Consider the following 14,085-nt stretch of genomic DNA (forward strand, 5'->3'; position numbering starts at 1 on the left):
GGGAGTCATCATTAGCCTATTCTTTCTACCTTTCTGTATGTTTGAAATTTTTCGTTTGAGAAAAATTAAACCAAAACAAAGAACCACCAATGGGCATGACTTCCTGGATGCCCTTTCCCCATCCTGACAACTGCGGGAAGGTGAGAGCTGGAGCAGCTGCCTTGAATCTGCAAGTGGAATCCACAAATTGAGGACTGCAGAGTCATGCCAGCCCTGAATCACCTGCCTACTCAGAGAGAAATAAACTTTTATAATCATGCCACTGGAAAAATTAAAAAAGTGTGTAAATCTGTGGGCTCTCTCAAGAGAAAAGAAACACCTTCTGAGCCTCAGAACTCTCACTCTTCCCTCTCACCCCATGGAGACAAAGCCTTAGACCTCATGGGACATACAAGAGTCGAGACCACGGAACAACTCTCTGCAACATTCAGAGCATTTTTAATTCCTTATAAAAGTTGCCAAAGAGTTTCTTTATCTCACTAATGATCAAAAGACTTGTCTCCACGTAGGTGACTTATAAAATAGAAATTAAGCTGCCCAGAGGATTCAGCGTCAGTGATAAAACTTTATTTACATAAAAATCTTTTCCAAATAGTCAATGCCACCAATTATGAACTAGGGGAAATTGTCATAACCAGAAGTACCTGGATATCAGAAAGCTGTTTTCAAAAGCCACGAGTAAAATATATGCATAAAATATCTTCTTGGCAGGATCCTGACTGGCATAGATTTCTAGACATAATTTATAATGTGTGGCAAAAATGATAGTTATATATTTAATTTGTTTGAGAATTGTCCCCAAGACTATTATTATAGGGTAATTTATTTGCTGCTATAAAATTTTTTTATTTTAAGAAGTGTTTGATGTGTCTAAGGCAAGGCATGTAGTAATGTTAATACCTCCCAACTCTCTAACACTCATCTTTAATGTTGAGTTTGCTTAATGAGTCCTTGTGTGGAACAATATTCTGGGCAATAATTGTTCATTAATACAAATAAACATTAAATTGTAAGCTGCCTATGAAGAACCAAGCTATGATCAGAGACTAAAAGCAGTGATTAAAAATTGAGCAGGACCCTGTTCCTGTACAGAATTGTAAAATGGGTGATCTTACATTCAGCACATTCTCACCCTCATTTTTAGAGGTATCCATCTCCCTTAGGAGCCTTGGTGGCACAGTGATTAAGCACTCAGCTGCTAACTGAAAGATCGGTGGTTCAAACCCACCAGCACTCCCTGGGGAGAAAGATGTGGCAGTCTGCTTCTGTAAATATTATAGCCTTGGAAACCCTATGGGGCAGTTCTACTCTGTCCTATAGGAATCAGCTTGATGGCAATGGGGTTGGGCCATCTCCCTTACATATTCGAACCCCCCATCCAGTTCCCTAAGTCCCAGCTGCATCTAGGTACCAGGGCTTCTTGGCCAATTGCAAACACTCATAGTGGTATGTTGACAGTAACATTAGCATCGCTTAGGACTTACCTGAACCTCTTCCTTCTCATCCAAACCTCTCATAATCCAGAATAATGAAATTCTATGGAATTTTGTCAGAAGACTTCTGGAGAAAAATGATTTGACTGCATGGAGTCAGAATTCTTAAGTTACGATGACAAACAAAATTCTTAAGTATAGTAGCATAAACATGAGTCAGTGTCCACCATATGATATTATTCAGTCTAACTTTGATCAACTCACTAAACAACTCATCCTCAACAGAACTGAGAGTACAGAGAGATTGGGAGTGGGTTAAAGAGGAAAATCAAATCAGATATGGGGAAAGGGTTGAGAAAACCATATGTAGATTAAAAAAGAAAAAAGCAAGCTTTTTCCTGTTGCTTGATTTGCAATTAGTCACAATATTTTTATTTTCAAGTAACATTAAAGGAAAATATAAAATTCCTATATTTCCTAAAGGGAACCTAAGAAATATTGCACTGTCCCCAATTAAAATTAATGCTAATAGAAATACATAGACTATATGCATGTGTTTATTTCTCTTGGTTTTAAATGATAAATTTACTCACAACTAATTTTTACTGGTTTTTTTTTTTTTTGCCCATTTCACTATAACTAATTACTGTAACTAAAAATTATATCCACTTTACTAAGCTGTCTTTGGCAGTATTTGAGAATGAATGCAAAACTTCTGAAAAAAAATAGGAACAGACAAATGGGCTAGCATAGGAATATACACGATGCTGCTAAGTGTCCCAAGATTTTCGTTGATTCCCTTTTTCATGGTGAGATTTCAGGCACAGAATTGGTTTTGGCCAATACAAACTTTGGCAACATATGCTTGTAGTTCTTCCTAATAAATCAAAACTGTCTCAAATTTATGGTGCCAAATAGTTGCTCTAGATTTATTTATATCAGTAGTTGTTAAAATTTTTAGTTCCATGATTTGGGATGGTTTCAGAGGGTTCATGATAAAAAACAGAAGTAAAACATAAGACTTAAGAAGTCTTGATGCCTTTGAATTATGGTGTTGGCAAAGAATATTGACTATACCATGGCCTGCGGAAGAACCGACAAATCTGTCTTGGAAGAAGTACAGCCAGAATGCTCCTTAGAAGCAAGGATGGTGAGGCTTTGTCTCACGTATTTTGGACATGTTATCAGGAAGGACCAGTCCCTGGAGAATGACATCATGCTTGGTAAGGTAGAGGGTTACTGAAAAAGAGGAAGACCCTCAATGAAATGGACTGACATAGTGGCTGCAACAATGGGCTTAAGCATAGCAACGATTGTGAGGATGGTGCAGGACCAGGCACTGTTTCGTTCTGTTGTACACGGTGTCACTATGAATCAGCACCTAACAACAATGCAATGTAATGAGTTTTTCACGAATTTAATTTTATTCATTTTAAAAGACCATCCTTTATTATAATGGTATGCCCTTCCTTCTTTTTAATATTGAAATGAATCATTCCCTTTTATAAAACAATGGTGACCAAACCAAACCAAACCGAATCCATTGCTATCCAGTCAGTTCCAACTCACAGCAACCCCATAAAACAGACTAGAACTGCCCCGTAGGGTTTCCAAGGAGCAGCTGGTGGATTCGATCTGCCGACCTTTCAGTTAGCAGCCAAACTCTTAACCAGTGTGCTACCAGGGCTCTGGTACAATGGTGACAATAGATGGTAATTACTGTAAAGTGTGCTTAATGTTTTAAATTTAACAAAATAAAAAGATGGCAAACCTATGTTGCTTTCCTCACTCCTCCCCCCCCTCACATACTGGGGTAACAGATTGTACACATACTGAAAATCCCAAAATCTGAGGCCAACTGCTCTGTATTTCACTCTTTGCTTCAAATGTTGTTTTCTAGGAGGTGACTGAATCAGACTAGCGCTAGCATAGAAAAGACAGAATTCCAAAGTGCATTTCAAAGATGCATTGCTTGATGCAAGTATTTATTTTTGCTAGCAGAAAAATACTTCTGAATTGAGAAGACCAGAACTTCTGAGTAAACTGAAAATAATTTTCTTCAGTTACACAAAAGGCTTTCAAGATCCTGTGTTATTTCTGGGATCTTCACTATGACTTCAAAGTAATCATTTTTCAGATTAATGAACCCACCTGTCTTTGGAATTATCAGTTTTCCTTTTATTAGGAAATCTGAAGTTAGCGAGAACTCAGCTGCAGAACATAAAAGAGGAGGAGGAAAAGCCTGACAATGTGAAGCAATGCTTAATTATCTCCATACATGCTATTAACCATTTATACACACTTTTATAAAATCAGGGAGCTGAGATGATGACGTCAGGTATGAAAACACGTGTAACTAAATAACTTTCGGTTCCTTTACCTTTAGTAAAATCTCAGCTTTGTAGAAAATTTTATTGTTACTCTCTCCATTTAGTTCTGTTTTCTCTCCACACACCCCTACCTATAGACTCCTTAGTTTGAAGTCCCGATAATTCCTTAAATGATCTAACCGGAAAAAAAAATCTTGTTATTTTTAAGGACAGAGAATAGTCAACATTTTACACTTTGTTTTCATTTTTAAATATGGTGTTAATGTGGACTTAAGCTCCCCAATCAATATTTTTGGAAAATTCAACTCTGTTAAAAGCATTGTCTAAGCACCCTAAGGATAGAATTACAAGTGTAATTTTATAAGTGTTCAAAAATATTTTTGGGAACAAACCAATATTATAACGTTTTATGAACAAACAGTTCATATTCCTTGCTCCCTCAGAAAAATTCATTCCCGGATCTCTCCAATTCATAAATATCATAATTTTTACCATCTCACACACACACACACACACACACACACACACACGCTTTTGGGACAGTTTTTTGTTGTTGTTGCTGTTTTGTTTTTTATTTAAATTTTCACCTTGCTTCTCCATCATTTAATTTGGTTCCATTGTTTGTTGATAAATAAAGACCTCTTGCGCAGTAACCTTCCACCTTCCAGCCTCGTCAGGGCCCCCACACAGCCCCCCACCCAATTCTTGCAGCTTGCTTCCCTCATCCCCGGCCTCCCATGCCACACCTTCCGAGATCCCTGGCTTTCCCTCCTTGGTACTTTCCTGTTCCCTGGCAGAGGGGAGGACCACTGGCCTCGTCCCTGGAGTTCCAGCCGGCCAGGGGGCAGACGTGCCCAGGTGGCGGGACGCGCGCCGAGGGACGAGCCGGCGAGGGGTCCCTGGCGGTTCCATCTGTCCTGCGGCCCGGCTAGGGTTGGCGGGAGTCTGGAGGCGAGAGGGAGGCGAGTGACACCTTCTCCGCGGTTCGGAGGAGGGGGAGTTGCGTCCGAACGGGGAGGCAGCGCCCTTCCCTGGGAGCGGCGGTCACCCGGGAGCAGTTCGCAGGGACTTTGCGCGCCCGAGAGGAGCTCCTGGACCTTGGACTGGGGCGTAGCGGGCCGGGGAGCGCGGGGCGGGGGCGGAGCCGGCGCTGCGGGGTCGGTACCGTGCTGGCTCTGGGGACTCCCTGGACCGAGGCACGGCCCCGAGACCCTGCGCGGCTTCTGGCTGGTCGAAACGAGAAACGGTTGCATTTCTCAGCTGTCGCCACCTTATTAACTTCCCCCGACGCGAATTCAGCCTCCAAGTTGCAGCTGCCAGAAAGGATCCCCCGAGAGAGGCGAGCACCTGTTTGATTTGCTTCTCCTGAGGGCCCTGGGGTTTGCCTAGGGCCGCAGAGGCGCCCGGGACTGACCCAGCCCGCCCGAGGAGAGGGAGGCCTGGAAAGTGTCTAGAAAGTTCGGAAGAACCCGGGCCGGGGACCAGCCGCCGTCGGGGCTCGCGAGAGGTGCTGGGGCTGGTAAGTTCCGAGGCCCTCTGAGTGACTACATTAATTTCGGGCTGGAACCCTGCGCTGTATGTTCTACAGCTGCCCGGTGTGCCGAGTCTTATCTCTAGCGCCCCTTAGTGCGACCTTCTGCGTGCAAACCTCTGATTGTGTTCTGCAGGATCTCCCGCAACTGCAGGCGCTTGCCCTGAACAGTGAGGGGCGGTCTCCGCGGAGAGCTGCGCCTGGAAGAGAAGGCTGGAAAGACTGGGGTCAGAGTTGCCTTCTGGCTCAGTGGCACGCATGCTTCTATCATGGTTAACAGGACTAGGGGCAGGAATGGTTTTCCTGCACTTCATGCAGAAACTCCTGTTCCCTTACTTCTGGCATGACTTCTGGTATCTGCTGAAGGTAGTGCGCGTTGGACTTTGGATGGAGATGTTTCGACTGAGAGGGGAGCTGGTCACTGTGCTAGATAAATTCCTGAAGCATGCTAAAAGGCAGCCCCACAAACCTTTCATCATCTATGACGGAGACATCTACACCTATCAGGATGTGGACAAAAGGAGTAGTAGAGTGGCCAATGTCTTCCTGAACTATTCCACGCTGAAGAAGGGGGACACCGTGGCCCTGCTGATGAGCAATGAGCCCGACTTTGTCCACGTGTGGTTTGGCCTGGCCAAGCTGGGCTGCGTGGTGGCCTTTCTCAACTCCAACATCCGCTCCAACTCCCTCCTGCATTGCATCCGCAGCTGTGAACTCAGGGCCCTCGTGGTGGGCGCAGGTAGAGTATGGGGTTTGGTGGGCGTGTGCAGACCCTGTCTTCCCTTCCTGCCCTCCTTTTTCATTAGAACAGTTTGCAATTAATGCTTTGGGTGTGTGATGAAGTGTGCGTGTTAAGGGTATAGAATGGTTTTAGAAGTCCATTCCTGGTTGTAGATTAGTAAATATCAAGATTGTTTCAGTAAACTTTTATGAAATCTCCCTTCCTACTCTTTTGGGAAGGGGCCGTTTTCTCATCGGTACCTTCAGTGAGTTCAAGAACATGGAGAGCTAGAACTTGGCAAGTTATAAATTTTATCAGTTCTGACAAAATACTTGATGAGTAGAAAAGTTATCTTGATTTCTTTTTGGAATATTTACCTAACTCTAATAGTAGGACTATCAAGGTTGACTGCATTTGCAGAACAAATATATTTCATCTGAAATGCATGAATTCCTATCTTCATGTCTGCTCTTATTTTACACTGCCTGCAAGCTGGGATTCGCCTAGCAAGGTTGGGCTCCCACCTCTGAGCAAGTGGGCGGACTCTTGGCAAATCTAGGTTTCTTCTCTCTTCCTTCTTTCCCCATCTCTTCATCGTTTTGTTTCAAGTTCTCACCTTCGTTTTGTCCCCCCCCATGGAGTTAGGATCGCTTTGAATACATATATTCACACTCATTATGAAGAAGAGTCTTTGGCATAGTGCCTTGTTTAACATTTTAAAAGAATCTAGGGAAATGAGTTGCTTAACAAATGGAATGGAATTGTGAAAAATGATACTTATTTGGTGTAATCTCAATGGTTTATGTGTATTCTTTGTGTAATCTAAATGGCAGGGCAAGGACCTTAGGGAAAACATTGAAGTATTTTGTATTAATAGATAGATATACTGATACCTAATACTGAGGTTTTAGATTCACAGCGCAATATGGAAAAATAATCACTTTTGTACACCAGTGATCCCTAAAGTATAGAACATTCTAGATGACACTTATCAGATGAAAATAAATTAGACAGTATATAGAAAAAGGGCTAGTTCAAGGCTCTCACTGTTTCTAGTTCTGTTGTCCTTCCAGCTCGACTTGTGACCTTATAAAGTAGCAAAATCTTTATTCTTAAACATCTGATTTTATCTTATTTAAGCTATAGGAGTGAAGGAACCAGAAAATCTCCTTTGTGTACTTTTTGCTCATTCTTTCACTCAGCAGTCATATCCTCCAAGGCTGAATGAACTTCAGCCTCTCACCTTGGAAAGAGGCTAACCGATGGGATAAAATCTACAGTGCACAGTAACAATGAGTAGGAAAAAATGAGTCACACAGAGTTTTGATAACAGTAAAACAATGCTACCATTTGTACAGAGGGAGTGAAAATGTGAATACATCAGGAGAGGGGGTCACAGTTCATTTCTGGATATACTCTGACATTTTATCCCACTTCTCACATTTTTGCTCAATCTAATTTAGATTGCTGAGTTTCTGGAGCAAATGTAAACCCCAAATTATGCTAAAAAGTTGATAAAGCCACAAATTCCCCTTAGAAAACTAAGAGGACCACAGTGTCCCTGAAAAGATTCTGTGGCCGTGATGTTGAGGCCAGTCTGAGAAGCATCCCACAGACAGTCTCCTGAGGGATTCTTCTTGAAGTGCATGGATGGGAGCTAGTTACCTCTCAAAATAGACCACTCTAACTTTGCTGTTGACTGAATTGTTGCTTAATTAGAACCAATTACTTTCACAGTTTTACTTCTGCCAACTCTCACTTCACTTGCCAAATACTAATTGCATTGTTTCCTTGTTTATGTTTTTAACACCAAAAGCCAGTTTTTATATAAAGAGCCACTTTGGGATGCTGGATTTTTAAGCTAAAACCATTTAGTCCATTTGCACCGTAAGTAGGTAGCTGGAGAAATCAACCTTAAATCTTACTAAATCACTCTTTTTAGAGTATCTTCAAAATATATGCATTACATACACTTTTCAAAGATGGGACAATTATATTTTGGTCAATTAGTAGATTTTGTTGGTAAGATATGGCCTAAATCACATTTACTTTTTCAGTATTTAAAACTCTAACTACAAAATACTATAATCTTGGCATCTTGAGTCTACTCAGTGAACAATATATACATGTAGTTTTGAGAACCATAAATTTCAGAATTCTTAGATTCTCCTCGAGTATTATTAAATCATTATATCCCCAGGGAGAATGCACTGAAGTGGAAAGATGAGTCAAGTGATTTAGACAGATAAACCAGACAGACCTGGATTTCATTTGTAATGTAACACTTCTCAGTTATGTCATGAAGACAAGATTATCAACCACCTGGGCTTCACTTATTTGTAAAATGGTGATAATGTCATCTATTTCATAGTGTAATTCTGAGGATTAAATGGCATAGCTTTTGCAAAGTGGCTAGTATAGTGACTGGTATGTACTAATTAGGTCCTCGGTGAATTCAGATAATTGCTATTATTATTATAGCGTCATCCTGGGCCTGTTAATAGGGAATCTCATTTGGATTTTGCTGCTACAATATAATTTGATGTTACCTATAAGCAAGACTGGTGGCGCAGTGGTTAAGAACCAGGCTGCTAACCAAAAGGTCGGCAGCTTGAATCCACCAGCCCCTCTCTGGAAACCCTATGGGGGCAGTTCTACCCTGTCCTAAAGGGTCGCTATGAGTTGGAATCCACTCGACGGCAACGAGTTTATAAGAAAGACTAATAAGTAGTATGTTTGGAATAGGACCTTGAACGCTTTATTTTGGTTTGATTTAGCAAAATTTTATTTTTCAGAAATTATATAGAACCAATGAATTTCCAGCAGATTTTATAGGCCAGATAATATCCCTGGTGGTAGGTGAAGTTTCAGTCATGGCAGTCGTCTGCTAATTGTTTCCAAGAACAAGGAAAAAGAAAGTTATCAGCTGAGCCGCTTGGTGAATATTATTCTTGTTTTGTTATTAACAATAATATAAACATGTGCCATTTACTGAAGGCTATGTGTAAGGCGCTTGTAGTGATTCTGAGGGAGAGGTTCAGTACTATGTTATGGGAAGTGAGTGGGGGGTATTAAGTAACTTGTCTAAAGTAACACAACTAGTAGGTTGCAGAGCAGGGACTCAAACCCTAGTCTCTGATTTAATGAGCTGCTGTACTATATACTATATATCCAGTTGCTTCCGGGGATGTCAGTTTTATTTTGATAAAATTATGAAAACAATGTACATTCAGGTTATATAAAAATAGTAAAAGATTTTAAAAAATTGCCAATATTAAGTCATTAGGTCTTTCATACACAGATAATCAGAAAACATTAAAAGGTTTATAAAATGATTATTTCCTTCCCTTGTAGTCTGAAGACTCAAAAATACTTGCAAAGAAGTCTTGGACCTGTGCAATTTGGTTTAGAAGGTGTTTGTCAAGTGGCCACCCAAATTTCAGTGCTTATTGAAAATTAAATAGCGTTAGATTAAACCTAGTCTTCCCGCCTCCGACCTTTCAACTCTGATATTGCCAGTAGTATCTGTTTCCAAGATTTTCTACCTATTTATACCTTTTTCTTTACTTAAAACAACAACAAAATGTTGGGATGCTTGTATATTATTTTAATAATTGTATGTAATTATCTCTGTGTGGTTTGACATGTTAGTCATCACCACCATCATAACAACAATCCCTTCCATTTTTAAAGTACTTCATAGATCACCAAGTGTTTTTATATTTACCATCTTATGTGATCTTCACCACAGCCATGACAGGTAGATATTAGCCTTATTTTAAAGTGAAGAAGCATGGTCGAGAGTGGATAAGTCATCTCAAACTCATGCATCTAGAAGAGGCAGCATGGGGACTGGAGTCCACATCTTCTGACTCTAAAGCATAAAGCCTGTTTAGTTCAGCTTTGTCTTTATCCTGCCTTCTGCTTCTGTTCATTTCCTTATTTCCATCTTTTCCCTTCCCTTCTGCTTCTCTCCCTTGCTTCGCGTTCCCTATTTTCCCTCTCTCCTTCCGTCTCCCTCTTCACCTTCCTTTTTCCTTGTCTCAGTGCCTTTTCCACTGAACCCCTCAGTCTCAGGTATGCTAGGATTATCCACTGTAACCTAATGGAATGGTAAAGTTCTGTTAGCCAGTTCACAAACAGATATTTGTGCAGCCTTGAGGAATAGGCCCAGAACTAGAAAATAAGCAATTTGAGCCGAGTAGGTTTGTTTTGTTCGCTGATAAATTCTCAGGACTTGGCACAGAAGAAGTGCTCAATAAATATTTCATGCCTGGATAAATGAATGAATGACCTAACTGAAAACTACATGATACATATGGGCATTTGGTAACTTGCTATTTATTTGCATATTCTTACTAATAAAGTGTTCACTGTCTGCTATCCATTTGGCGACTTGTTTTGAGAGCAGAGATATCATTGGGATTTCTTTGTTGTGTTATTTTATATCAGTGTTGCCAGGTGTTAGAATCACAACTCCATAAAAATACAAGTGCTTTACACGAACTAGACGTCCACATGGTTTCAGATTTACTTGCATGTATATATTTTGATCTCTCTTATTTCTCAATATACCACATCTTAAATAGTTTTACTAGATAACTAAAAAGACTATTCATGTTACCCTGAACTCTTTGACTTTAGATCTGATAGTATTTTAAAGGGAGGTTGTGTCTCCTCAGAGATGTGCCAAGGCTGAACGGGAGAAATATACATTTTTGAGTCAGCCAAACATGGACTTCCATTTTAACTCTGATGTAAACTGACTGCAAGCATATAGCAGTTGCTCAGTGAATATCATTAAGTCTTGTGTGAATTAAATGTAAAGGACCCAAGAGAGTACCTGGACCATAGTCTATATTCAATAAGTGGTGGCCATCATTATTTTTAAATGCATGGTGGCAAATAAGAGATCAGTCTTTGCACTGGGCCTCTTTGCTGTGGGCACAGTGCTGTTTATGTAGGGAGAGTGTGATGGATTGAATTGTGTCCCCTCAAAATATGTGTTGAAATCCTAGCCCTTATATCTGTGGAGGTAATCTTGTTTGGAAATTAGGTTTTCTTTGCTATGTTAATTAGATCATACTTGAACAGGGAGGGTTATAAATATAATCACGTCTGAGTTATAAAAAGAGCAGACTGGACAGATATGTGCACACATGGGGGAAGACAGATGCCACGTGAGGATTGCTAGGGAATCAAGGAACGCTCAAGGCTACCGTCAAGGAGGGGATTGGTGTGGACGAAACCCTGATTTGGACTTTTACCCTCAGCCGAAACCCTGATTTGGACTTTTACGCTCCAGAACTGTGAGGAGATAAATTTGTGTTCTTTAAAGCCACCCACTTGTGGTATTTCTTACAGCAGCACGACGATACTAAGCCAGAGGGAGGACTGAACAGGTGTTAAAAGCCCGAATGAATTTATATTAAGCAGCTGTCCTGTCCTTCCAGTAGCAGTGCAGACACACCTACTTCTCAGCCCTCACTGGGGGCTGGAATGCTGTCAGACACATCCTTGAACTCCCTTCTTCTCCACTGTCAATCTACTCCTAAACGGATGATGTTTTCTCCTTTATTATGTCATGATTAACCAAACTGAGGTCTGCTTCAGTCTTCCAGATTAGCTCAGCCTAGTTTCACCTCAACAGTTGCTCTTTTGTTATCCTTGCAGTAGGTACGTTTTGAGAGAAGAATCCATCTTCTTCTCTGAAGCTTGAATTTCAGTCCAGCTTTGGTCCTGTCAGGACATGTAAGTCCTTCAGGCCTGAAGACCTCAGTTCTTAGCAGGCTTTTCTACCCCTCTACCCCTCTGCCTCCTTCTCTGCTTGGCTTTTGGGTCTGCCCAGGCTTTGGATGTACCTGTTTCTGATGGTGGGTTGTCACTCATCAGCCCTCTCTCACCTGCCCCATTACCATGCCCTTCTCTGCACTGTGAATCTTATTCACTTTCCTGGAAGACATTCTTTATTCTCAATTGGCTTTCAAAGGCTTGTAGTGTGTTGAAGGGAATTCAGGGTTGATAAGGAAAAAGATAAGACCATGAGATAGCAGCTTTGCATGACCAGCTATTTATTGGGGCAGATGCTTTGATAGCCACAAGCAGGGAGTGGTCTCCCACAATAGGAGGTTTTCTGGAGGCAGTTGGGAACAAGGAGCCACCAGAAGGGGAGGAGGGAAAGGGAAGGGGAGAAAGCTTGCATGTCCACAGGTGATGCCCCGTGCAGTAAGGTGGGGAGTCTCCGAGTCATAGAGCTCCACAGGCAGTAGGACCTTGTGGCCCTTACAACTACAGGGTCTTATGCCTACCAGGTGTTGGGTGCAGTTTGTTGTTGTTGTTGTTGTTAGGTGCCACTGAGTCAGTTCCAACTCACAGGGACCCTGTGTACAACAGAACGAAACACTGCCCTGTCCTGTGCCATCCTCAAAGTCATTGTTATGCTTGAGCCCATTGTTGCAGCCACTGTGTCAATCCATCCCATTGAGGGTCTTCCTCTTTTTTGCCGACCTACTTTACGAAGCATAATATCCTTTTCCAGGGACTGATCCCTCCTGATAACTGATCCCTCTAAAGTATGTGAGATGAAGTCTCGCCATCCTGCTTCTAAGGAGCATTCCAGCTGTACTTCTTTCAAGGCAGATTTGTTCATTCATTTGGCATTCCATGGTATAGTCAGTATTCTTCGCCAACACCATAACTGAAAGGCATCAATTCTTCAGTCTTCCTTATTCACTGTCCAGCTTTTGCTTGCATATGATGTAATTGAAAACACCATGGCTTTGGTCAGGTGCACCTTAGTCTTCAAGGTGACATCTTTGCTTTTTAACACTTTAGAGAAGTCTTTTGCAGCAGATTTGCCCAATGCAATGTGTCGTTTGATTTCTTGACGGCTGTTTACTTGGGCGTTGATTGTGGAACTAAGTAAAATGAAATCTTTGACAACTTCAGTCTTTTCTCCATTTATCATGATGTTGCTTATTGCTCCAGTTGTGAGGATGTTTTTTCCTTTATGATGAAGTGTAATCCATACTGAAGGCTGTGGACTCTGATCTTCATCAGTAAGTGCTTCAAGTCTGCTTCACTTTCAGCAAGCAAGATTGCATCATCTGCATAACGCAGGTTGTTAATGTGTCTCCCTCCAATCCTGATGCCATGTTCTTCATATAGTCCAGCTTCTTGGATTATTTGCTCAGCATACAGATTGAATGAATAGGGTGAAACAATACAACCCTGACACATACCTTCCCTGACTTTAAACCACACAGTATCCTCTTGTTCTGTTTGAATGACTGCCTCTTGGTGTAAGTACAGGTTCTGCATGAGCACAATTACATGTTCTGGAATTCCCACTCTTCTCAAAGTTATCCATAATTTGTTATGATACACACAGTCGAATGCCTTTGCATAGTCAGTAAAACACAGGTAAACATCTTTCTAGTATTCTCTACTTTCAGCTGGGATCCGTCTTACATCAGCAATGATATCCCTGGTTCCACGTCCTCTTCTGAATCTGGCTTAAATTTCTGGTAGTTCCCTGTCGATATACAGCTGCAGCCACTTTTGAATAATCTTCAGCAAAAATTTGGGTGCAGTTTAGTGAGATATATAAAGCAGATAGGCTCTAAGTAGATAAAAATCTGCCTAATTGAGCTATTTTTAAACAACTGGATATGTACAAATTTGAGTTTGGTGCCAGCAGGCTTTTTGGGCTATCAGGCTTCAACTTGCTATGAAGAAGTAAACTTGGGGCCAATACACGGAGGCCATTTTTGATTCGTTTATATAACTAGGCTTTTACCTTTATTTGTCATGGTCCAGAGAAAAAGAACATCTCTTAATCTCCTTACTTGACTTTTGGTTCTGAAATGATATGTAAGTCACAATGATTCTGTGATTACAGACTGGTCAGGGGCTTCTCCCAAACGTATTACATTAAAGTAGAACTAAGCAGTGATAGACAGATGGCTTTCTGGAATAAATAGATGTTGAGTTGTATTGCAAGGAAAATGTAGTGTAATATCCTGCATTTAGATTCGAAGGACAGTATAAAGGATAGAGTTTTAAAAACAG

The 14,085-nt window shown here is 41.2% G+C and overlaps 1 protein-coding gene across 1 annotated transcript in view; it reads left to right on the plus strand.

Annotated features, from left to right (window-relative positions):
• Positions 1-5,359: 5,359 nt before the first annotated feature.
• Positions 5,360-14,085, plus strand: part of SLC27A6 (solute carrier family 27 member 6) — a 67,910-nt gene continuing 59,184 nt past the window's right edge. The window contains exon 1 of the mRNA XM_004384301.2: positions 5,360-6,033. Within this exon, the coding sequence (XP_004384358.1) occupies positions 5,553-6,033 (481 nt within the window). The 5' untranslated portion in view covers positions 5,360-5,552. The remainder of the gene's footprint in view (positions 6,034-14,085) is intronic.

This window comes from Trichechus manatus, unplaced genomic scaffold, assembly GCF_000243295.1.
Source record: "Trichechus manatus latirostris isolate Lorelei unplaced genomic scaffold, TriManLat1.0 scaffold00121, whole genome shotgun sequence".
NCBI classification, from domain to species: Eukaryota; Metazoa; Chordata; class Mammalia; order Sirenia; family Trichechidae; genus Trichechus; species Trichechus manatus.